Below are 26,535 nucleotides of genomic sequence, written 5' to 3' on the forward strand. Positions count from 1 at the left end.
CTCCAGACCTCTTATGTTTATTCAAGAGACTATTAATATTTTCCTTTTTTGTTGTTTGTATTATTCTCAGGTCTTCCACTTGATAGGCAAGGGCTCCATCCTTGGCTCTGTTTTATGGTCCCACTAGGTCAGCCAGGCTAAGTGTAATTCGTCTCCAGCCCAGGCAGGCTTCAAACTCATGATCCTTCCTGTCTGACATAAATCAGCATTTAAGTCTTTAGTGTCTCTGTGTGTGCACATACATGAGATATATGCTAATGTGTGTGTGTGAGAGAGAAAGATAGCAGGGAGAGGGAGAGGAAGAAACCTTAGGTATCATCTTTGGTGCCGCCTACCTTGCTGGGTCTTCTTTCTTTTTTAAAATTTTCTCACTTGCCTGAAACTCACTGATGAGGCTAGATTCCCTGGTCAGCAAGCTACAGAATTCCCTCCCCCCATCTCTACTTCCTCAGAATTGAGATTGATAGCATGGGCCATCACGCCTGGCTTTTTGAAACAGTGCTGACACACAGACCCTCATGCTCTCACACGAAGCACTTTACTAACATAGCTGGCTCTCTATTCCCCAACATTTCACTGTGTAACCATATCACCAGGTCAACAAGAGCCACTGAGAGCACCTCCTGAGCTGATGTGTTCACCACACAGATGTGTTCACAGCTATGTAACTTGAACCCCTCTTTCTGTAAAATGACATCAACCCCTTTAATAACATAAGCTTAAACATGTAATGAGTTCTTAAATATGTAATGAGTTATTTGTTGCTGAAGAAATGTATCAGCTTATTGATTCTATTTTATGTTTAAATAAGAGCAAAGATGCAACAGGGAGTTTTCTTTAATATAAACAGATATAATTAAAGGTCAGACAAATTTACCTGTTTATTTTTATTTTTTTAATCTGCATGTCACTGTGTGTGGACACTCCTACCTCTGTGGTGGTCTCTTCACTGTTCATGGAAATGTTTGCCACCCTGGATGGAATCCAAGGCGGTTTTTGCATCAGACACTGGTTAACCGCACCTTCGATGCCCCCACTAAAGGATTGCAGAACGAACACACTGTCTTATCAGAGGTCAATATTGACTGCATTCTTGATTCCTTGGGATCGCAATAAACAGACATGACTCTGCTCCCGTTTGGGAACACCAAGATGGTTCTCTGTGGACTGCTTTCACATGGCCTCATGTTTGTTGAGAGGGATAAGCCATCCCACACAGTTATCATGACTGCCTTTGTTATGCACCAGTGTTGGCAACAACAGCCCGACTTATATTCTGCTAGGTTTTGGAGAATTGGGAAGTAATTCTTCCAGGCAGTTGGGGGAGGCTGGTATTTTCCTGCAGATTATCTTACTTTGGTTTATACCGGGTTGAGTTGTGTTTCTCTTTTGGCATTTTTCTGCCCTGACAAGATTGCTCCTCACGTGTTTTCCTGATAATAACTTCACTGGCCCCTAATTCTGAACCCTCAGAAGTCTAATTTTAATAGTTAGGAAAAAAATACAACAAGAAGACATGAAAAAAACAGGAGAAATACTTCCCTTATAAAAGTCCACACACCACAAAACCGTAGAGAAGAACAATAATTCAGTGTTTAAACTGGTACTAAATAACTCCCAAATTTAACTTGAAAGTCACCCTGTCTGTGAAACCGGCACTATCTCCTTAGCCAGCACAGGCTCTTTGTGCCGACTTCGTCAGCATGGGTTCAACTTAAAAACTCTGTAAAATATATTAAGCATCATGGCTCTTAAAAGAGCTAGTAGCAGTGTGGAGATGGAAAACAGTCACAGAGCTCTGTCCCTGAGCCAATCATGCCCTGGCTGGCGTGTTCACAAACATTGTGGTAGCTAGACTATGCAGAGTCATCCATGGCGTTATCCACAATTGTTGATGTATGACACGCTGGGCAATAATCCCCCTGGGTTTCAATGCTTCAGAATCCCCAGTTTCATGGTTTCCTGATTTCCCGGAAGTAATAAACTTGCTGATCAGTGACTGCATCTAAATGTCCTGCTGTTTGGACTGTGGAGCAGCTTCTTAAAGGGCAAGTGTTTTCAATGTCTTCATTTTAAAGCCACCTGTGAGCCAGTGACTTGATAGCCTATATTTGGTATTAATTTTATCCCTAAGCAGGTACTGGCACAAAGGTGCATTGATATGATTTTTTTAAAAATTTTTTTCTTGTTAGTTACATTTTATTAACTCTGTATCCCAGCTGTATCCTGCTCCCTCATTCACTCCCAATCCCACCCTCCCTCCCTCATCTCCACCCTGCCCCTTTCCAAGTCCACTGATAGGGGAGGACCTCCTCCCCATTCATCTGACCCTGTTTTATCAGGTCTGCAAAGTCCTCCTTTGTGGCCTAACAGGACTGCTCCTCCCTTGGGGGGGAGGAGAGGTCAAAGAGCCAGCCACTGAGTTCCTGTTAGAAATAGTCCTTGTTCCCCTTACTATGGGAAACCAATTGGTTACTGAGCTACCACGGGCTACATCCGAGCAGGGGTTCCGGGACCCTCTTATGTCCCCTTTTCCCTCAAATTCCTAATGGTGTATTTGTTCTCTTTGCAGGCTGTGGAGTGGGAGTGTGATGAAGCTACCAAGAAGGCCTGTTACAGCAAGGGCAAATCAAAGGTAAGGAGAGCAGAGCAGTGTGTGATATCCCACCTGTGCTCAGAATTGTGCATACAGCATTTGATTCCTGGTAGTGGCTTCCCTGCAAAGTGATAAGTATGTACAGAGTAAACGCTCCATGTTTTAACATTCAATGAAATGAGTCACAGCAAACAGTCTTTCATGGAGGGTCAGAAAGCAAGCTAACACCTTATTTGTACTTTGAATCATTCTATAAGATTTAAAATAAACCAGCTATGACAGTGTTAGAAAAATGTAGGAAAACGATTTAAAATAGAATTTAATTTGCCTCTTCTGTATTTTGCAGTAGTAGTTAAATAGTTGTATTATCTTGTGGTTTGCAGGGGCACAACTCAGGGCCTTATACATACTAAACAGATATTCAACACTTACCCAACAATCACTGCATCAAACTTGTGTGCATATCCTTGTGCTCTGTTCTTTGTCTGTGAGTGCTGGAACCTAGGTTCTCAACTTCTCACACAAAGAGCATGGGGAGTTGAGGATGGGGTGCACCTACTGCTCACACACAGACCTCTCACACAACTGCGGTTTGGTGGCACACACTGGAGCTTTATCTTTCAGGAGCTCTGTCTTCAGGAAAAGCGTCCTTTGTTCCCTGACGATATTACCCTGCAGTGCCACCACAGGCTCAGTGCCCCTTGTTCTGTCAGTGACTCTGCCTTTCCAATTCTGACTGTGCTTTGGTTTGTGGGGAAACGTGAGTACAGGTAGAGGGGCAGAGAAGGCCATCCCTGCTGAGCTGGCCTCAGACCAGGAGCCTGTGGAACAGCACAGCCAATGGAGTGAACAGTATCAGGTGGCCCTCTTCTGTATGTTGACAATGAGTATGATGGTTTGTTCTTATCCCTAGCTTGTAGTGCTTGGATCTGAGGATTGGGTAATGATGCAGCTCTCAGGGGAGTAGAAGGAAAAGAGGTGGTAATAAATCATCAGCTTAGCCAAGGTAAAATACATGGACATAGAGAGGGAGGAAAGGGTGAAAGAAAAAAATGAGGAAAAAGAAGGAGAAGAGAAGGGGGAAGGAGTAGAGGAAAGAAATTGATGGGCATTGTTTACCAAAAGATATTTAATCATCAAAAATACCTCTGAGCTAAATCATTAAAAATTTACCAAGCTATACTGGTAGCTCCAGGTTACAAAGAACCAGAATATGAAATACTCCCAAGTAAATGAGTGTATAATGGTATAAATAAAAACATAGCAGAGAACTCTCTAAACTTGCTTAGGGAGTTTCATAAAATATGTCACAATGCTTGGAGACATGACTTCTACATGGCCGTGGCTTCTGTGCAATGCTGAGACTCAACAGAATGGATGAGTCATAGAACTCATATTTATTTTTACCAGCCATGTGTTCAGAACACATACCATTCTCTTGTGTTACTTTTCCTGAGGAGACATGAACAAATGAGTATCTCCTAAAACTCCGGATATGGGGTCATGAACCTTGAAGGTTCCCTGGGCTTCCTGAGTCTTGTATGCCATTATTTCCCCTCCTAGAGAAGGTTGCAATCTCCAGGAGCTGGGTACCTATTCCTAGAGCTCCTATAGGATTCCATAAAAGCCCCTACCCAGAGCAGTAAGCTGAGGTAGGCAGATTACATGGGAAGGGGATAGTGATAGTGACATAGCAAGCCCCACTGCTCAGTGGTGGACACACTGGACCTTCTTTCCAGGACTTCAGCTTTAACACGAAGCTGCCTTCAGAAGGCCTGGGCACTGGCTGGTAACCTGGCCACACTTTCTCTTCCCTTCAGGTGCCCTTTTCCTTTTCCCCTTTCTTTTCACTTTGCTTTTGGTGACTTTCTCTTACTTCTTTTATTATTATTATTATTATTATTATTATTATTATTATTATTATTATTATTATTATTTTCTGAGTCTTGTAGTTGTACCAGTAAGCAGATACCAGTAAGTTGTACCAGTAAGCAGATAAGGATTTAAGTTGACACTGGTCACAGAGTTTGTGCCTGTAAATGTGGATTTGGGTTTAGATTTTGTGAACCTCAGACTTAAGTCCCACTCCCACTCCGACCCCATCCCCACCCCCATACCATCCTCATCACTCATGAGAACCTTATTCTCTCTTCTCCATCCTCTAGCTGCATGTCCACTATTCCTGGCCTGCCTGGCTCAGCTCTTGGGGTATGGTCTCTCATTCCATCAGTTATCAGTCTTGGAACACCTGTGGCTATCTGTCTTTGCCCTGTTCTGCTGTGCTAATTATTCAGCCCTGGAACACTGGCCGTGCCAATGGTTTCTTTGTGGCTCTGGTGCCCTCCAGAATCTCTTTGGAACGTGGGGTGAAGAACAGCAATACTGTATGGTTGAATGGGCACACTAAGCTTACTCCAGGCCAGTGGATTTGATTCAGCTCCTCCCCCTCATAACTTTGGATGATGGAGAAAAGCAGTCTTCTTTAAAAGGGGACATTGCTTTTTCCATACAGTAGGTTTAGCAGCTTACCTGCCTCTGCCCACCATGGCATCACAACCCAAAATAATCAAATTTGCTCCATACGTTTCCATGGAATCTGTGCTTTAATTTACCAAATAATATATGAATTGCCAATTTTTGGATTGTTTTTTGTTTTGTTTTGTTTGTTTTTGTTTTTGTCTTATCCCTGGGAGTATTATTGTATTTCACCAGGAATCTATTTACATGTTTGGTTCACAGACTTTTATTAATGCTAGTAGTTTGCTCTATGCCTCTTCCTGGACTTTAGTCTCTCTGTGGTCCTTGTGACTTAGAAGAGAGCACCAAGATCTGTTCAGCCATCTGGAGGTTTCTCCACAACATAGTCTACAAGCTCTTGATCAACTTATTCAGGTAGTTTTCATTTTCTAGTGTATTATTACTACTTAGGGAAATTTCTCAGCTGAATACATCAGCCCGCATTTTACCTCGAGCCTTGATCTTTGGTTGCTTTTGCATGCAGAAATTTGTATTTTGTATCATTCATGCCCAGGAAGTAATACACCCCTAATCCAATGAAAGGACAAATTGTCAATACACTAAACTGAGATTTCCTAATAGAATGGGGAAAACAGATGTATTCTCACCAAATCATCCCATTATAGTTCATAAGATTTGGGTTTTAATGGATTAAGAATAATGGCAAATCTTGGTAATTATGATAATTACAACTGTTTGTTGGATTTTTAAGACATATATTAAAACAAATGAAAATAAATTTCAAACACTTTATATTATGTGCAAGATTAATTCTATTTTATTTTAGGTTGCATTAAGCATAATGGTAAATTTAGAGTCTTAAGAGGCAGTGTTTCGTTGAAATAGAATTTAGCTCATGTAGCTGCTTCTTGAGTTATTTCCTGCCTGTGATTCTTTTTTATTTTTTAGTTTCTTTAATTAAATTTTAATTTTTATGTTAATTACAGTTTATTAACTTTGTATCCCAGCTGTAGCCCCCTCCCACATTCCCTCCCAATCCCACCCTCCCTCCCTCATCTCCCCCCTGCCCCTCTCTAAGTCCACTGATAGGTGAGGTCCTCCTCTCCTTCCATATGACCTTAGTTTATCAGGTCTCATCAGGCTGCAATGTCCTCCTCTGTGGCCTAGTAAGGCTGCTCCTCCCTCGCTTGCCTGTGATTCTAATTCCTGCAGAGAGGCTGAGTTAGGAGGATCACCAAAGTCCCAGAGATTTAGGACCCCATCTCAAAACCAAAGTCAGGAATTGTGTACAATAGGAACATATGCTTACAAACTGTGGTGGCAGCTTCCCTAACCTGTCAGAATAGATAACCCTATAGCCTGGCCCACAGGGTGAGAGCAAAGGCTGTCATATCCCCCTATCCCCAAAAGTCATCTTTCCTTAGTTCACATCTCTTTTTCTTCCCTCAAATGGGCATTGGCATGGAGCCTAGCACCAAGGACACATAAAAGAAAAGAAACAAGACAGTCTCCAGGAAAAGAAGAAATCACAACACGAATGCTATCAATGGGCAGGCCCTGAGTTCAGGTTTCAGACATCCTAAAGATCTCCAGGCTGACAGATACTGGAATCTAAGTTAACTAACATTTCAGTTTGTCTAAAATACAATGATCTTTGGAGGAATAAAATTCAGGCTTTTCGTAATCGTCATGAATTTGTAAAGAAAATCCAAATACCTCAATAGATTTGCTTGTGCTGTAGTATTTGGAGAATGTGCACAGAATTACAAAGTCTCCTTTTTCCCTACAATAAAAAGAACAATACAAAAATGTGGCATTTTAAAAATGCAAAAACTTTAGGCCCTTTGACTGACTCAGTGTGTTCCTACTGTCCCCAAATGTGTGTACTGTACAGATCAATTCATTTCACTGCCATTAATATATGATGTGTGGAAGAACACGGCTGAGCCTGCAAGGGGCTACTGCCTACACCCACTTCTCTAGAGAGATGATTAATCCTCAGATGGTTGTTGAACTCAGGATAGTAAATATTTTTCTCCCCTGGGGTTGCTGGGTCAACTGCTAGCAACTTCTTATGTGTTGGAGACATGAAATTTATAATTTAGGGAGTCAAGGTCATGAGAAGTAACCCAAATCTTTGATTAAGGCTGTAAGGAAATCAGGCACTGAGATTGAGCATTCTGAATAAGGTCTGAGTTTTAATTTACTTCTATATGATTCCACTCACCATGGTTGCAATGCTGCAAGTATCGTGTGCATTAAAGCTGGAGAAAAAATCCATTTTTATTAATGCAAAAAAAACAGTATAACAAAAGTCATTGCATTTCTTTGTCTTTGAAATATGTGTTATTGAAATCAAACTGTAGAACTCTCGAAATACATTTCACATAAATATTATTTTAGACACAAATAGCCAATTGTCCTAGCATCTAACAAGAGTGCCTTGTCTGTTGCTGGTTCTTGTGTCTGGACTCAGCTACCTCCCCCGTGGCATTTAGGGACTACACAAAGGAAACATAAGTAATTATTAAGGGAATGAAAGGGCTGCTTTGTGCCTTTATGACATTTCATAATTTTCAAAATGTTCTTGTTCATGATCTCATTTTAGTATTTTTGACACTAAGTTCTTAGAATTATTGTGCTAATTGGTGGGAGAATTTGGATTAGAATCCAAGGCTCTGTGCATTGTTGTCCATTCTGTGTCCTGTGGTCCTGCTTCTTCAGCTGCCAAATTATGCTTGTAAAGATCTCAACTCCTAGTGAGTGGGAAAAGAAAGGCACAGCACCTTCTGCCTTGGGAACATGGTGCTGGAAGGCTTGAGCTTGCTGCTTTTCCCTGAAATGAGTTTTAACAAGGTATGTGGGATGCTCTCGACATGCCTATATGCTACACAATTGATTTAAGAACTAAGACCCTTCATCTTAGACACAGTCATCTTGAGTAGGTTCTGCACACCAGACACTGTGTGTGTGTGTGACTTTTCTTAACTAAAAGTATTTTCCTTTAATTTATTCTTTAAATAACACAAGATCTCAGATGTAGCCCATGGCAGCTCAGTATCCAGTTGGATTCCCTAGTAAGGGGAACAGGGATTGTCTCTGACACAAACTCAGTGGCTGGCTCTTTGATCACCTCCCCTGGATGGGGGAGCCTTACCAGGTCACAGAGGAAGACAATGCAGCCAGTCCTGATGAGACCTGATAGACTAGGGTAAGATGGAAGGGGAGGAGGACCTCTCCTATCAGTGGACTTGGAGAGGGGCATTGGAAGAGATAAGGGAGGGAAGGTGGAGTTGGGAGGGAATGGGAGAGGGGCCTACAGCTGGGATACAAAGTGAATAAACTGTAATTAATATAAAAAATTAAAATTAAAAAAAGAAAACCCACTTTGCATGAAAACAAAAAAAAACCCCACAAGATCTGTTTATGTAGCATTCACAGTATATAGCTACTAAAAATAATCTACAGATAATTAAAAGCATATCGTTAGATATGAGCAGCTTAGAGGTAAATTCTACATCTTTTTGTGAGAGGCTTGAACATCCTTATATTTTGTTACCTTTGAAGAGCCATAGACCCATGGATAGCTAGAGACAATTCTGAATTGCATCATAAACATATGTATATGCACAGCCATACATAAAGTCAAGTTTAGATACACACATCTGTATTGTTTCTCTTCATCACCTTAGATGTGCATAAAGGTAATACGTCACTAAAAGGAAGATGCATTGTTTTCACTGGGAGCACTGCAGGTAACATAAAGCTGTCAGCCTTCCAGTCTTGTTCTCACCTCCTTGGAATTGTCAAGTGGTCCATGTTCTTCTAAGGAGACACTAGAGGGTCTGTGCTGCTTGGCAGTCATATTGCTACATAGCTACACATTCTTTGATAAACAGAACATATTTGATAGGGGAGGAGGACATGATGATATGTTACAATGCAACCAGATCATTCAAAAGAAAAGGCCCCTAAAATGTACTTTCTTTCTTGGAGGCTGGAGATTGCATCCATGACCCCAAGTGGAAGCTGTTCATCCCCATCAGGAAGTCTTTTTTTGCAACTTGACCATGTTTCTCAACTACCAAACAAAATAGAATCTTCTTGAAGTGAAGGACAAGTTGGCCCACGCGTGGACCACAAACACATATGGGACATTTTAGTGTCAAAGTAGAATTAGCCAAACATATGTAGATGACTCTCACTACCAACCACAGAGGCCAAGTGGCGATTGGCTTCGGGGGACCTCAGAGATGTGCCCTATGACTATTGGGAGAATCAGAATTCAATAAGTCATCGTCACCTGTCTTCACAGTGCAGAAATGGAATATAAAGAGGGAAATCAGGTAAAATGTGGAAACCATAGGCATTTCAATATGCTTATTTGTAAGAAAAACAGTTAAGAAACTCCTGAAGCATCTTCTACCCAATCATCTGCCCATATTTCAAAGTGGTGATCCCAAGCACTGTTCTGAGCAAGTCCAGGTAACCTATAAAAAACTGAGTTTGCTGCTGACATTAGCATCAAGAATCTATGTCACAGGATTGACTGTTACTACCTTGGCACTCTGTGCCATTTTGTCTATTCTTAAATTCAACTCTGATCCTGAAACATATCTTGTGCCTCAAAGCTAAATATCTCTACTATGTTTTTTCTATTTTGCTTGAAGTTGTCTCAGCCTTTCTTTAAAAAATTAGCAAAGGTGTTTTAAGATCGTTTTCACATGCAGTTCTTTTTGAGTAAGAGGTGGCAAATTGTGAATTAAAGGGAGGAGAATCATTAAGAGGGGGGTCACGCAGGAAGGTAGTAAGCTGAGTAAGCCATGGGTAAACTCGGGTTGTGAAGTGATGAAGATGCACAGATGGGGCCCACCTCTGGTGTCATGCCTGAAGGACCTGTGAGTATGAACTCAGCTGGATTTGGTCCAACTGGTGACTACACAGCCTTCTTCACTGACCTCCTTTACGCCCTGAAGATGGGAGTCCATACAGTTGAGGCCTTCTAGAATACATTCTATTACCCGTAATAGGTACCGTTCATCACAAGCTCTCTGAGGTTTCTGTGGGCTGTTTCTGTTTTCCATCCATCAGAAAAATAGATGAAGCACTGGCCTCCTTCTCTGACCACCTTGGTCCTTTCTATGACTCCCTTCCTTCCCAACACTCAGTTGAGGAAACTGGTCAAGGCCTAGTGAATTCTTACAAAGTCCCAATAATCCGAACATGCTCCATTGCCTTTGCTGCACTTGAAATGGTCCCCGTGTTCCCTCCCTTCTTGTTTCTTTGATTGAAGAGCCACTGGAACTTTCTGTGCCTCTCTCTACATGTATCTATATCCCAAACCCCTGCTGACAGGCTGCTTCTCCATCAGCTTTGTGACATGCCTTCAGGAGGTCTGTCTCACTGACACTGTGTTTCTATTAGGGGATTTGCATAAGCACCCTGTTTGTTATCTCTGTTGTTCCCTTTGCTTTCATAATTGACTGGAGTACATGCTTTCCCCTTGCCAAGTCTGCAGAAATCAGCAGTGGGTCAGGCCTTTTCAGTCAGAACAATTTCCCCCTTGGCCTGTGCTGTTTACAGCAGTGTGGTTTCTCTAGTGAGACTCACTCCTTGGGGTGCCCTCATGCTTTGAGAAGAACATTTCCTTTACATCTCACCTTCTTTGGAAGTTAAAGGAGCAGCAAATTGAAATGGATGAGCTCTCCACCCTACATACTGTTTGTAATTTTCCATTCCCGTCTTTATTACAGGGTCATTATCACAACAGTATGTCCACTAATCCCATCAAGCACACCCAGCCCTGCATTTCAGAAGGTCTAGGTGGAGGTGCCTCATACACACAGGCCTTGGTTTCCTGTGTTTGTCCTCCCTTTGATCCTGTTGTAAACTCCGTTTCTATGCCCTGGTGTCCTTACCCCTGGGATAGGCATCTGTGTGGTTCTTTGATGCCTTTAATGATGTTCTTTGCTCGCTGGAATGCTTCTGTCCTCTCCCCAGTCAGGAAAGCATTTGGGAGCAAAGCAAATTCTGCTCCAACTGTTCTACCTTTCTCAGTTTCCAAGTATTTACAATTATTCATACTTATTTTCCAAATTTTCTGTTAACGTGAGACTTTCTTTTTTTTCTATTTTTTTTGAATTTTATTTTTTTCTTATCAGTTACATTTTATTAACTCTGTTTCCCAGCCGTGTCCCGATCCCTCATTCCCTCCCAGTCCCTCCCTCCCTCCCACATCTCCACTGTGTCCCTTGCCAAATCCACTGATGGGGGGACCTCCTCCCCATTCATCTGATCCTGTTTTATCAGGTATCTTCAGGACTGGCTGCAAAGCTCTCCTCTGTGGCCTAACAGGACTGCTCCTCCCTTGGGGAGTGGGGAGGCCAAAGAGCCAGTCATTGAATTCCTGTTAGAAATAGTCCTTATTCCCCTCACTATGGGAAACCAATTGGTTACTGAGCTACCACAGGCTACATCTGAGCAGAGGTTCTAGGTTACATTCATACATGGTCCTTGGTTGCATGTCAGTCTCAGAAAAGACCCTGTGCCCAGATATATTTGGTCCTTGTGGAGCTCCTATCCTTTCCTCATCAGACTAACTCCCCTTCTTTCTTTCTATTGCTTCTTTTTTTCCTCTCAGTGTTCTCAGCCAGTTATGATGTGTTGTTTTTGTTAGCAATGGAGCAAATAGAATAGTATATTTGATATCTCACTTCTCTTACAGAGCAAATTCATGTGAGTGTTCAATTTGCATTGCATGAGCTAAGCTTTGCAGTAGATCTGATAATGCAAACTCCCACTACTACTGAAAGTGACGTTCATGTGACCAGTGAGCAGGATTGCTGCACTATTATTGAATTTATTTTGTCAGGGTTTTTATTTGATTCAAATTATCCTGGCATCCTGGCACTCCATGCTAGTCCCATAGGGAGATCCTGCTGATGTGCCACATTCTGCCTCTGGGCTTTTACAGCTCAACTTGCCAGGCACAGAGGGGAAAGAGGAGCATCCCTACACAACTCACTTTTCTAATCACTCTGTCTTTCTTCCACATGGATTCCTGAGTAGTGCTTTGACAACATCAGCCCAACTCATGCTCAGGGTGTAATGCACACTCACTACCCCGGCCTTGATGGCCTCTTTCTGTCACCACAGTATATATTACGTCTCCTGTGGAATTTCTAACCTAGATGCCATGCCCACACAGACCATCTTCCTTGCCTGTGTGACCCTTGTTCAGTGAGGTCCGACATGGGTCTTCCACACACCTCTACCTGGTAGCTCCAACAAACCATATTCTTCCCTTAAACTTTCTCTTCAGGAACTTTCCTACAGCCTTGTCTTCCCTTCCCTTTTAGAGCAGTGGAGACCATGTTTCTTCGTTATAGCGGACAGCTATGCAGTAAATGTTATGGTCCTTGTTTTCCTGTTCAAACTGTAACTTCTAGTACAAAGAGCTTCAAATCAGTGTGTGCTGAATGAAGGGCAGCTTCCTGTCACATGGCCCTATTTATTGACAGCACTATCTTATGTTCTCCAACTGAAGCAATGTTCTGTCGTCTTTCCCAGCTCCTCTAATTCTGTTAAGTAACTACTTTCTCACATGTCCATCACTGTTGTAGGGATATGTGCTCTTTACTGTGACCTGTAGATCACTTCTCAGCCCAGGATTCTTTCTCAGATATTCTGAGCAACACTTTCTTACTAATTATAGTGCTACTTGTAAGGGAGTTAAATTTGTTTATAGACACTTGCTATGTCTTTAATGTAGTTTTAATATGTATTAATTATACAAAAACGGGTTTCATTATAACACTTCTATACATACATATATTACACTTAGATTAGTTTGAGCCCATAACAATCAATTTCCCATATGCAACCTTCCTAGTAGGAAGTGTTATAACTTCCTATTGCTCCCTCCAAGCATTCACATATACCTTTCTTTGTTTTTGTTCAAATTCATAGCCAGTTTTTCATTAATTGGTGTTACATATCTGTGTGTCTGTGTGCATGTGTGAGTATAATCCTAAATACGAAAATACAGCCTGCTCAGTCCATGGAATATTATCTGTATGTGTATTTTCACGACTGACTATTTGGTATCAGGTAATCAAATGGTATGCTATTCCCTGGAGGGAGGGACTATTTCTCCCCCCTTTGCATAGTGTTGAGGCCTCATGAGCTAAGGCAGCCAATGCTTCATGAGCAGCATCAAATGAGTTAATTTTATTTATTTTCCTATATAGAAAGTTTCAAGAAAACTTAAAGTTTGTAGTACAATTCAAAATGAATTCATGTTTGGAAGACACAGTTATACCACACCTACCTTATTAAATATCCATGGAAAAGTGTCTGGGTATAGACACACGGTCAACAGCTTCTCTGCTGCCCAGTCAACACTGGGAAGGACTGTTTGCTCTTTGACTGGCAGGCCCAGAATATCCTTGCTCATCATCCCTCTTACCTTCAGGACTTGTCAATATGTTTCTTATACTTTTCATTTTCAGGAGGAATGTCAGAACTACATCCGTGTGCTCTTAGTGGGCAGGGACCGGCTGTTCACCTGTGGGACCAATGCTTTCACACCTGTCTGCACCATCCGCTCGGTATGTGTCTGTGTTGAGCTTCCACAAACTTATACCAGGAGCAGTCAAAGGTGATGCTTTCAAAGTCCCATTGTAAATGTGTTTCTGTACACAGAGGGAAACACCTTTGCAACGTTGCAGAATTGAGCAAATACTTTGTTTACCTCTAATCAATCAGGACTGTCATTTACAAGAAGGAACAGAAATTAATTGTATATTACATACTTAGGTATGCTTTGAAAACTATTTCAGTCAGCATTTTCCCAATGAATGGCTCTAAGCACCAATCATAAACATATACTTCTTATTTACACTTTCCTATTTTTATAGTGCTAGAAATATTATCACTTACTGAAATCGTATATGAAAAATTTTACAAACTGGATAGGAGGTATGGCAAAACTAAATGAACAAACTTATCCATAAGCAAAGTAACATTATAACTGTTATTATAGACAGGGAGTTTCATCCTACACAGCCCCTGTAGAAGCATGGCAGGGCCATTAGACATGCATGCTATCTTTTTAATTCAGGGTATTAATTTAATCTTCCCTGAGAAATATTACTAGGAAACACCATTATGTTAATTTATGGATATTACAACTTCCCTTAAAACCTTAACTTATCATCTAGGCTTACTGTTCATTATTTTGAAATTTATGCTTAGTTATTGGACATAAAGAGCAGGAGGAGGATGATAAGTGGTGGCCGAAGACGGTTTTCTGCTTCCCATATGCAGCTGTCACTATATGACACCACACACATTTCATCCTCATTATCTAGGTCATGTGGTTTTTACTTTATAGAGGTAGTTTCTAAAAATGAAGACACTGAGATAGAAAGACGTTACGTAACTTGTCAAGGTCTATGTTTCCAACAGTGGAGGAGAGGGTGAGCATGTTATTACTGCATACGCTGTCTTCACTATTTTCTTGACTAAATTAAGAGTCAAGAACCAAATTGAAATTGAGTCTTCTCAAAATTCTCCAATATAAAAAAAAACAATACAAAACAAACAACAACAACAAAAAACCAACAAACAAAAAAAAAGCACTTGGAAATCAATCTAGCACTTTGTCAGAAAATTAGGACCAGTGCTACCTCAAGATCCAGCTATATCTCTTCTAGGCATATATCCAAAAGATGCCCCACCATTCAAAAAGGACATTTGCTCAACTATGTTCATACCAGCTTTATTTGTAATAGCCAAAATCTGGAAACAACCTAGATGTCCCTCAAAAGAAGAATTGTAGTATATTTACACAATGGAATACTCCTCAGAAATTAAAAACAAGGAAATCATAGAATTTGCAGGCAAATGGTGGTAGCTAGAAAAGATCATCCTGAGTGAGGTAGTCCAGAAGTAGACAGACACATATGGTATATACTCACTTATAAGTGGATATTATCCCTATAATATAGGAAAAACATACTAAAATTTAAAGAAGTTAAACAACAAGGAGGACCCTAGGAAGATGCTTAATTCTCATTTAGACTGGCAAACAGGATAGACATTGGAAGTAGACGAAGACAAGTAACAGGACAGGAGCCTTCCATAGAGAACCTCTGAAAAACTATACCCAGCAGGGTATCAAAGGAGGTACTGAGACTCAAAGCTAAACTTTGGACAGAGTACCAGAAACCTTATGGAAGAAGAGGGAGATAGAAAGACCTGGAAGGAACAGAAACTCCACAAGGAGAACAAATGAGCCAAAAAATCTGGGCCCAGGGGGGCCGAAGAGACCAATACTCCAACTAAGGACCTTACATGGAGAGGACCTAGACCCCTGTTCAGAGGAAGCCCATAGGCTGCTCAGTGTCCAAGTGGATTTCCTAGTAATGGGAACAAGGGCTGTCTCTGACATGAATTGATCACCTGCCCATGGGGTTTGCAGCCTTGCCAGGCCACAAAGGAAGATGAAGCAGCCAGCTCTGATGAGACCTGATAGGGGAAGTCCTCCCCTATTAGGGGACTAGGGAAAGGGCATAGGAGGAGAAGAGAAAGGGTGGGTAGGACTGGGAGGAGATGAAGGAGGGGACTGCAGTGGGGATACAAAGTGAATAAATTACAATAAATAAATAATTTATTTAAAAAAAGCTTTTCTCATGCTTTATTAGTTGGCAATCAGAATTTGGAAAGCCAGCTGATACTTGACAAACATACAGCTTTCTCAAGACTTAAAAAGAAGGAAGAAAGATATAAGAAATGTGTATACATAGTGCAGAATATTGGCACATGCTTACCACTGAGTAGTATTTAGGGCTATCTTTTTTTGTCAGACTAATACCATGAACATAGTTCCTTATTATGATTCACATATTTATAAATATTAAAGTTGGATTCTTCATTAAAGTAGCAAACAGCCAACATTCACACATCCTACTTCAAAGCCCTATATATAATAATCTTGCTTCATATTGTAGCAGTAGCATGAATTTGTATAACTACTAGGATGGATTCTCTGGCATAGAATACACGGAACTGATTTCCCAAAGTCAGGGTTAGAAAAGCTTTTCATCTCACACAAGCCAGAGCACACATGGAGCACACTTTTCTACTGGTGGGTTATGGTGGAATATACAGGCACATTGAATGGGATTTCTCAGGGATAACTGGTGTCCCTCTCATCCTCACCCACAGTTGAGTAACCTGACTGAGATCCGTGACCAGATCAGTGGCATGGCCCGCTGCCCCTACAGTCCCCAGCACAACTCTACCGCCCTGCTCACAGCCAGCGGGGAGCTCTACGCTGCAACAGCCATGGATTTCCCCGGGCGAGATCCAGCCATTTACCGGAGTCTGGGCAATTTACCTCCTCTTCGAACAGCCCAGTACAACTCCAAATGGCTCAATGGTAAGTCCTTGAGTCACCCCCGGCCTCCCATTGTTCTGTTCGTGTTACTTATTGCTTAAAAACACAGCCACACTTCATAAGGAAGAACAATTCTTCGTCTTCAGGGGATAACACATTAAGCACTGATAATTAGCAGTACATTTTTCAGTACTAGGAGGAGGAGGGCTGCGTCCAACATTGTAAGCCACAAAAATAGGGTCCACAGTGTCAGCTGCTGCTGGCAAGACCACTGAACAGTGCTTGGCTGTTTCTTCCTATGTTGCTGTGTGAACTCTAGGAAATTGAATGCTGGGTTACAGACACATACAACCTCATGTGGATTCTTTCTTAATGTCTACTTACTATATTTTGAACAAGAAATTATTATATTTCATGACATTTTCAGACAGTGTGAACAACACATTCACCTACAAGTAACTCCAAATAATTTGACAATTTAAAAAATATCACCAGTGTATGTGGCTATCACTTTGGGGCAAACATTTTCAGAATTTAAATCAGTGCCTTGAAAGTTTTCATCAGGACCCAAGTCTTGTCACTTTAGATTCTGTCACCCATAGCCTGACAAGTTGGTCCTAACAGCTGCTCTGCTCAGCTCATGGATGCAAAATTAGCACTATAGTTTTAGACTTGTTCCAAGTTGTGTGTTACTATGCCCTGAAAGAAGTACTATGCTCATGTCTAATTCTCTTTTTAAAAACCAACTAACCAAACAAACAAACAAACAAATTACCAGAAAGCACCAGTCAATTATAAGCAAGAAATAAAGCATCCATTAAAGAAGCAGCCAGAGAATGGACAGGCAGCTACACAGATGTGTGTTACTGTGTGAAAGTCCAGTGTGCTAGCAAAAGTCATCCCTGTGTGTGTGTGAGTGCATTCTCATGTGAGTGCAGCCCCACTCACAGGGACAGTGTCTATGCACGCTGTGCGATTCATCACCTTCGCACTTATTTGATGCACAAACCTGTAATATTGACTCCACTAGTGAAACACTTATTGTTTTGCTGTTTTGAGACCTTCAAAAATTTAGTGGCCTTATTCCCAACAGAAATTATATATGTACATAAGAGTCCTCACCCTCATTGATGCTACTTTTGTGCTCAGGTAATTCTTTGTTATGAGAAAGCCATTGTCTTTGTGGAGATTGTTTCCTGTCATCTGTGATATCTGCCTACTAAAGCCTAGTAGTTATTCCCACCTCCATAAGTTATAAAACAAAAATAAGTGCATATATTCTCAAATATTACTCAGGGGAAGCTGTCTCCGCCTGGGAACTACCGCTTTTACTTGGGAGTATCTATCATCCATCTGTCTGTGTGTATCTGTGTACAGTCATCTATCCATCCGTCATCTTTCCATCCGTCACCTGTCTGCCCTTTATCTCTCAAGAGTAATTGCTAAACAACACAGACAACTCAAGCATCACAGGTTCCCTTTAGAACACCTTCACAGAAAATTCACGCTGCCTTCACTGCTCCTCTGGTAGCCTTGTTGACTTACTGTTCCCAAAGGGCTGTGCGGATGGTTTTCTGAACCTAAGCAGCAACTGGACTTCCCACATTAACACCCCCTTTTTTCTTTTCTTTTTTTCTTCCTTCCTTCCTTTTTTCTTCCTTCCTTCCTTCTTTCTTTCTTCCTTTCTTTGTGAGGCAGGGTTTTGGGTTACTCTTTGTAGTCTTGACAATTTTGAACTCACTTTGTAGACAAAGATACACTCAGACTCACAGTGGTCTTCCTACTTCTTTTTTTCCTGAGTGCTGGGATAAAGATTGTGTGCCACCAGGCCCGGCTAACATCCTTTCTTTGAACTCATTTCAATGAACACACCTACTCCCTGGGGACAGTAGGGAGTAGGGGACAGTCCCTACTGTCCCCAAAGCCTATATTGGTGTATCCTAAAATTTTTCCCCCTGTATTGCCAATTTCACTGGCTGAATAGTGTATACAGTTGAAAATCAACCAACATCTTTTTTCTATTGGTGAACTGCTTTGATTTGAATATCTCTTTCTTCAAATATCTCTTTCTCCATGGAACATATCCTGACCATATTATTTTAAAATTACATCTTTTGCTCTCTCTCCCTCATGACCCTTTACTATGTTCAATTTTTAAGATTGGCCATTGCACTCTTGTACCATCTTGCTTCTATCTTTCAACAAAAGGAGGATTTGCCAATCATTGGAATGAATCTTGTGCATTGCTTTATTTTATACTTAAAAAGGTATATAATTGGTGTTTAGATGATGATATTTGCATAAATGAATTAATCAATGCCATAGTCTATACTTGCAAGTTCACAGATTTAAATCTTATCTCCGCCTATGCGAAATGTTCAGAAGGCAACTGGGTCCCCAAGCTGGAGCCCTCATGAAGAAATTCGTGCTCTCTAAACTTTGGGCAGAGTGCAGGGAATCTCATGGAAGAAGTGGGAGATAGTAAGATCTGGAGAGGACAGGAGCTCCACAAGGAGAGCAACAGATCCAAAAAGTTTGGGCACAGGGGTCTTTTCTGATACTCCAGCCAAGGACCACTCATGGAGATGGCCTGGAACCCCTGCACAGAGGTAGCCCATGGCAGTTCAGTGTTCAAGTGGGTTCATAGTAATGGGGACAGGGACTGTCTCTGACATGAACTGATTGGCCTGCTCTTTGATCACCTCTCCCTGAGTGTAGAGCAGCCTTACCAGGCCACAGAGGAAGACAATGCAGCCACTCCTGATGAGTCCTGATAAACTAGGATCAGAGTGAAGGGGAAGAGGACCTTCCTTATCATTGAACTGGGGAAGGGGCACAGTTGGGGAAGAGGGAGGGAGGGTAAGATTGGGAGGGGGAGGGAGGGAGCTACAGGGGGCTACAAAGCGAATAAACTGTAATTAATAAAAACAAAAATAATTAATAAAAAAAAGATGCTGAAAAAAAAAGCAGAGAGCTGACTAACCTCTTCCATCATGTGAGATCTATGAATTTGGAAATCAGCCAATATGAAGTATGCTGCTTTCTTGTCTGGTAGTGTTCAGCCCCAAGACCTTTGGGAAACAAATTTCTATTCCTTATAATAAGCCACTTGGTGATTTTGCCATAGCAACCTGAACAGGCTGGAAAAATAAATAAAAAGGATAATTGACGGTATTGATTACATCATTAGTTTGTGAGTTTCTTGAGGCAAGGGTTAGGTAGGCGTCATCTTTGTGGGCTTAGTACCTTAGGCTCAGTCAGTGCTTGTTGAATAAGAAGGAGATAAAAACATTTCATTTATAGAATTGTTACATAAAGCGAAGTGTCTCAGTTGTAACCTAGAATCATAAAGAAAACAATAACAAAACCAACCTCAAAACAAAACAAAAAAACCAAGATTTGAATGTTTCAAACTGACTCAGGTGGAAACATTTGAAGATATTCCTTTTAACCCCCATCTCTTCTCTGCCCACTTCAGCCATCATGTATTCATGTATCAAAGCCAGTGTAATTGACCAAATAACATTATGCGGCATCTGGAAAACTAAATTATGTGTTCGATAGTGAACATAATTTTCAAAAGCAGATTTTTCCCTGTGTGCCAAAATCACTCTTAAAACAAATTTATATGTTTAGAGAAAATTCTTAGCATTTTTAAAGCATTAAAATATTAATCATTACTAACCCTTATTAAATGATTACTGTAAGGCAGGACAATAAATGTTTAATAACCAAACCTTAAAATAGAAGCTGTAAAACTTGCTTTCATGAAAGTGACAGTCAAAATGAGGAAACAGTAAACGTATGAAAAAAAGAAGAGTATGTCCAAAAGAGTATGTGCGATTGTGTTGTAAACTGAGAAAATTGTATGCTTGTGTAGCTTGGCACCTATTTGAGAATATGGAAGACAAATGCCTGAGTAAGCTTTAAAAGCTCATAGTGAAGCTCAGTGTGGATGTTACATATTAACATCCAGGGACTTGCTTTCACCTCCTTTGAGGAACCATTTGCCTGCCCCACTTGGTTGTCATGCAAATTCCTGAGCTTCCTTGAACCCAAGAATCTTCCTGTGGTTGCCTCTGGAGTACTCACTTCAGATCCACAAAGGTCCTGACAGTAAAAGTATCATGTTCTGTGAGGTACCATGTTTCTATTCCTGAAGACTATTTTTGGTGACCATCTTGAACCATTCTGGTTTGGTATGTATCCATGATGCTCACCATTGGTATATATCTATGGTGCTCACTTAACCTTCAGTAGACACACTGAAGACTTTAAAGACAGTGCTTGAATTTTAGTAATTTAAGATCATTTCCTTTGAGGGATAGGATCTCTGTGCATAGGTCAAAGAGCGATACTTTCTGCTTACCTCTGAAAAAGATTGGTAGTGAGGGACTGCCTTGTGGTGTGTGCACAATGAAGCGTTCCAGTGAGGAAAACACCTGCTAGACTGACATCAGTGGCTACAGCTGACAAATCCCAAGTAAGAGCAGAGTGTAGAAACCAGGGAACATGAAGGCAAAAAGGGTTTGGTGGTAAAATTAAATGAAAGAATGGGGAATCCCAAGTTATTGTTAAGGGAAAGAAAAAAATCAGTAAAACAAGAATATAACAGATTCCATCGTCATCTATGTAGTTGTTAATACATGCCTAGGACAATGTTTAAAAGGGAGCTTGCTCTGAACAGGGCTCTTTCTTCAGATATATGACTCTTGAGCCTCAAACTGGGTTGCGTACCATGTACTATGACAGGACCTCAAATCTACCAAAAAAGGATATGTAACATAGAGAGCAGTATAATGAATATCTTGTTCAGCAGAAGGGTATATCAGGATGAATGCCGAATCAATGCATTTTGGAAATTCTTTTAAATTATATAAGAGTGTTCTTATAATGTACAGAAAGACCCTAGTAGATTCTCTTTAGGTGTGCAATCTGCTGTTGGCACACCTGCTGTAATCTTGTTACCAAACTAGGTACATGGGAGACTCAAAGGCTGGGTAGAACAATCCACTTGGAGGGGACACCGCAAAATCCAACTCATCGGCAGTCTTCCCTGTAGTCCTTCAAAGGAAATCCTGGGCCTTGCATACCACATTCTCCTCCCCTCTGTTCAGAGCCACATTAAGAAATACCTGAATGCTTCCTCTCCACTGATACCTATATCTCTGTGCAAAACTGCCATGGAAAAAAAAAGCCATGTATACTTTGAGCAAAGGCAGATAATTTTCTTCATTGTTGAAGCATTGCAAAAAGAATATAATGAGCCGAAATTACCCAACCAAAGAAGACAAGTTGGCAGGATGATTTAACACAGCCCTTTATGGGATGTAAGAAATCAGTTTTGATACTGCCTTTTGAAAATAATGTGACACTAACTGAGCGCTGAGTGTCAGAAAGCTGGGGAGCCATGGAGCCCTTGCCTGTCTCAGGAGTTTCTGTTCTTGCCAACAAGTCACTTAGAACCCATGGGGTTTGATTTGCACATCTCAAAGGAGAATGGGTGATATATTGCAGTAAAGGCACAAGTGTGCACTGATTGGCATGGAACTCCGCATTAACATCCACATGGGAGGAAAGAGATTTCTCTCAAGAGAGAATCTGTAGAGATTTACAAGCACTGATGTAAATTAGGAAAATGCTGCATGCTCATTGTCTTACAGTCATAGCAGCTTCCTGTTGAGAGTCTTGCATTCCTCTCAGGCTGCTTGTTAATATTGTTCTCTTTCTGTCTGCTCAGGGTTCTTTTTTGGACCATCTTCTTGTTCAAAATCATATTATTATCTCTCTTTGTAAGATGCATAGTTACATGAGTTACAGAAAATTGTCTCTGTTGTTCTGTTAAGCACGTTGTTTTCCCTAGTGGATGGCTTCTTGCATGAGTCTACTTGTCACTACATATTAGACAGTTTACTCTCTGTGGTTCTTATCTTTATTTGTTTTTGTTTGTGCTTTCCTTAGGCCCCATCAAACAAGGAAACAGAGATAGAGCTATCATATGGCATTACTTATTCTGCTGTAGCTTGTGAGGAAGAAAAATTGATAAAAAAAAATAATACACTGTTGCCGCAGAGATTGTCTTGAAAATGAATTTCATGTGTTTTGTTTTGAACGTTTTATATATATATATATATATATATATATATGCATTCCAACATTTCTTATTATCCTTGAATTCAAGTAAGCATTATAATTAAGAATTATACATATTGATCATGAAGATTAAATCATCAGCTGTTTAAAAATGAATCTAAAAAATAATAAATAAATAAATAAATAAATAAATAAATAAATAAATGAATAAATAAATAAATGGGAAAATACCATCAGAAAAAGAGTTAGCATTCAAAATAAAAATTTCCCACTTTAAAGGCACTTAGAAATTTTCATGAAATTAGTTCTAGCCAGTGGCCATGGACCCATGTGACTTGGAGAATGTGATAAGGATGGTGTTGAGCGACCAGAGGCTCCGCACCTGGACTGAAGGGAGACAGTACAAGGCACACCAATGGATGGCTTTGTTGCTTTGAAATGGAATGTCTAGGCAAATACCCAGATGCTGAAGCTCCTCTTGGCACAAGAAATGGAGAAGTCTAGTTTTCTAGATGGCTGGGGATACTTCTCCCTTACTGAGAAGGCCATACAGAGTGTGGGTTGCTACTTCTGGAATTAACAAACCCATGTCAACTGCGCACTGCAACCAGTCTTATTCCCCACAGAGGGGGAGAAAAATGTCTCTTGAACCAATGATTCAGCTCTCCTTCTGTCTTGCATTCTGAGGTGGCAACAGTCCTGTGACTGTACAGGATTACCAGGGCTATCTTTGCTCTGTGCTTCCACACCTTACTTCCTCCTCAAATTCCACAGAAATCTGAATAGCTGCTCATGACCCTGAAGCCCCAACTCTCCATTATGGACTATTCGTCTGTCCTGCTTTCCTGCCCCAAATCATCTGTTCCAACACTGGCTCCACCCCAATCCTGTCTACTCTTGCTGTCTCCCTCAAGCTGTTCCCTCATTCAGGCATGCACATTTGCCCTACTCTTGGTCAGTGGCTCTTTCTGACCTCACTCCTGACCTTCCCCTGCCTCCATCTGGCTATTTCCTAAGTTCATGCTACTGTATTGATATGCAGGGTCCTAGTCATGATAACAGCCATTCACTGGGCTCTTGTTGCTTCTTTTTGTACTGTTCCAGGAAATGAGCAATGTCTGTTTAGAAAGGATTCAAGGATGACCCAGGACACTATCGGAGTTACTTAGTGAGCCGCTGAGGAAGGCATGCTACCGCTGGCACTGAAGGCTCTGTGTACGTCACAGTCCCTGCAGCCATATTGCCCCAGGCTGACTGGAAGCAGTAGTGCCCTAATTTCATATGCAGAATGGATGCCTAATGAGGAAGGTTGTCACGTGAACAGAAATGATCCCTTTACTGATGTATGTGTTTATTCAATATACATAATGAGACAGTTATCATTTTTGTTCTGTGTTTTGATTATTACCAACCGAGTGCTTGCCACTTGGCATGCATTCCCTTTGAATCTCACAATGATACGTCAAGTGATGTATCATTATTGCCACTCTAAATCAGAGAAAATAATGGTTGAATAAATTGAATAAAAGTTGATACAGCCAGTAGATGGAAGTATTGAGCTGTATATACATACCTCAGTACCGCATGTATGTGACACACGCGCTTCCACATGCATGTGCACGCACAGATGTGTGTCATCCATGGATAATCTATCTGTGATGTAGGTGAAATCTCAGAGGAAGCACTGTAGTCAAGAAATAAGGGTGAAGAGACTTTTAATTTAAGTTTTACTTGAGGTACAAAATATCTGCAAGAAATTTGGGTGGTCTAAATAACTACCTAAATGAAATCAAATTTTATTTGAAAGTTCCTACAGGGCATTCTGTTCTAGTTATGACAAAGGAAACAAAGTGGAGGGGTCTGAAAGTTATAAAAGTGTGTGGAAAGAGCTTTATAATGACACCTACAAATTAAGGTGGCTTGCAGTTTTTCATATGTAAAGAGTGTTTTCATTAATTCATTTCCTAATTGTGGAATAGCCTCCATTGGTAAAACTCAGCCTAGCTGTATTTATGCTTTTCAAATCCCCATCATCTTTAAGCTTAATGCATGCACGATACATTTGATCATTCACTATTAGTATTATTTGAAGTTCTGTCAAAAACGTATTAGTGGCAAAGGAACAGCAAGAGCAAAGGATGAGACAGTAGTACTAGCCAGCATTTATTGTGATCTTACTAAGTACTGTCGCAGAGAGTGCCTCCAGTGCTCTCAGTAGTCATGTGGGATGCCAGAGCGTCTCACATGCCAAAGGTTCAGTCCAGAGCAGCACTGCAGTTCACATATGCTGCACGCCCAGTCATGCAAACTCTTCTTTCGGCAAGCATTATGCAAGGTGGTCATTTGCTTGCAAATGATTTTTTTTTCATGGATTCAATTCTAGTAAGAATTGTATAAACTTGAAAAATTAGATTTCTTTCATGTCTTTAATGCCTAGTCCCATGATTCTGCTACTGGAGTAACAGCACCCAGATTAAGCCATTTTAGACAACTACATTTTCATGTAGGGGCTTTGGGCATTAGTGTAGAGTAGATTATGATACTTCCTTCAGATAGTGACTGTCTGACTTTACATGGCCAACTGACCTCTGATGCAGGTTGCTTTGCATCCTCTCATCACTCACATGTATTGACAGGGAGAGTCTCTTCTTGGAGCAGCCAACTGCACAGTCATCATTCTGTAAGATGTAACATAATTCTTCCATCACAGTGGCTAGCTCTCATAATTGATTAACATGTGTTGCATACTATTCTGTAATAGTCAATTCAGTATTGCACACATATGAGAAAAGACATCTTCTCCATTCATACATTCATATACATGCTCACATGGAGCTGTGATTTCCTCCTATTCCGAATTGGTCAGCAGAGAAGCTTGTTATTCCTTGGTAGCTCTGATAGTAATGATGTATGAACGAGCTCTTGATCGCTCTAGCTCTTGATCGCTCTTTCTAATACCTATCATGGACAAGACAGCAATGCCTGACTTATGGCTTGTTCAGTTCCTCCAAGAATGACACCTACTAGTTTGCAATGAATCATGCTTTAACAAGAGAGAAAAATCAAATAATGGAAGGAAAACAATGAGCAGCTTGTGATTCTGCCTGTCAAGATTGGTGTCCTCTTCTTCCAGATTTACATGTACAAACACAGAAGATATTTGGCTGCCTACTTGATAATTATTTTTCTATTTTCATTGCATTGGAGGTGGAACAGGATGCCAGATGAGTTTCAAAAGACCTGCTTTCCAAGAAAGGCACTTCCTGATTTAGCAGCAGCTCACACAGTCAGGGACCATCACTGTCCCAGGGTTCACGGCTGGGCAGTAGGGCGTGTTTCCAAATGGATTCAACTGTCCTACCAGCACGGCCTGTACAGAGCAGTAAACTAGAGAGTAATAGGTGCTACACGTGCAACACAGGCTCTGCTCTCTCAGACAAGACAGAAAGGTGCATGTGAGCATTCTACTGAAATGTGTCATTGTCCTTCAGGCCTGGAAATGCTGGTGGAAGCCTTCTGCCGAAGGAGGAAGCTGTGGGCAATACACTTACCTTACCTAAGGGGATCCTGCATGAGACATAATGGACAGGGTGCCAGAAGCGTACTGAATGGGCAGCTGAGGATGCTCCTTTTAAACTGGCAGCTCTAGAGCTCCTTACACACTCTCAACAACATCCTTGCTCATTAAACCCTTCAACAGCTGACCTCTGCATCCCATTGTTTCTTTCTTTTTTTTTTTTCATCCGTAATGTTTCTAAGAGCTGAGGGGCAGTGTCCCTTCCAGACACTTAACCCTCTTTCCTATGTTATTCTAAGTCTTCTTCAGCTAGTACCCTCCCAAATAAACCTCCTTAGCACTGTCAGTTCATGGTTATGGCTCTTCATGCAAGAGCACTGGCCAAAAATCCAATCCTATTATCGTGTGTGTGTGTGTGTGTGTGTGTGTGTGTGTGTGTGTGTGTGTGTG

At 41.0% G+C, this 26,535-nt stretch overlaps 1 protein-coding gene across 2 annotated transcripts in view; it reads left to right on the forward strand.

Annotated features, from left to right (window-relative positions):
• Nucleotides 1–26,535, forward strand: part of Sema5a (semaphorin 5A) — a 424,233-nt gene that overhangs the window by 266,811 nt on the left and 130,887 nt on the right. For both annotated transcript variants that reach the window (XM_055618999.1, XM_055619000.1), the window contains 3 exons: nucleotides 2,573–2,635; nucleotides 13,585–13,683; nucleotides 16,304–16,517. In XM_055618999.1, coding sequence (XP_055474974.1) covers nucleotides 2,573–2,635; nucleotides 13,585–13,683; nucleotides 16,304–16,517 — 376 coding nt within the window. The remainder of the gene's footprint in view (nucleotides 1–2,572; nucleotides 2,636–13,584; nucleotides 13,684–16,303; nucleotides 16,518–26,535) is intronic.

This window comes from Psammomys obesus, unplaced genomic scaffold (genome assembly GCF_907164565.1).
Source record: "Psammomys obesus unplaced genomic scaffold, mPsaObe1.curated_primary_1811, whole genome shotgun sequence".
Classification (NCBI taxonomy): domain Eukaryota; kingdom Metazoa; phylum Chordata; class Mammalia; order Rodentia; family Muridae; genus Psammomys; species Psammomys obesus.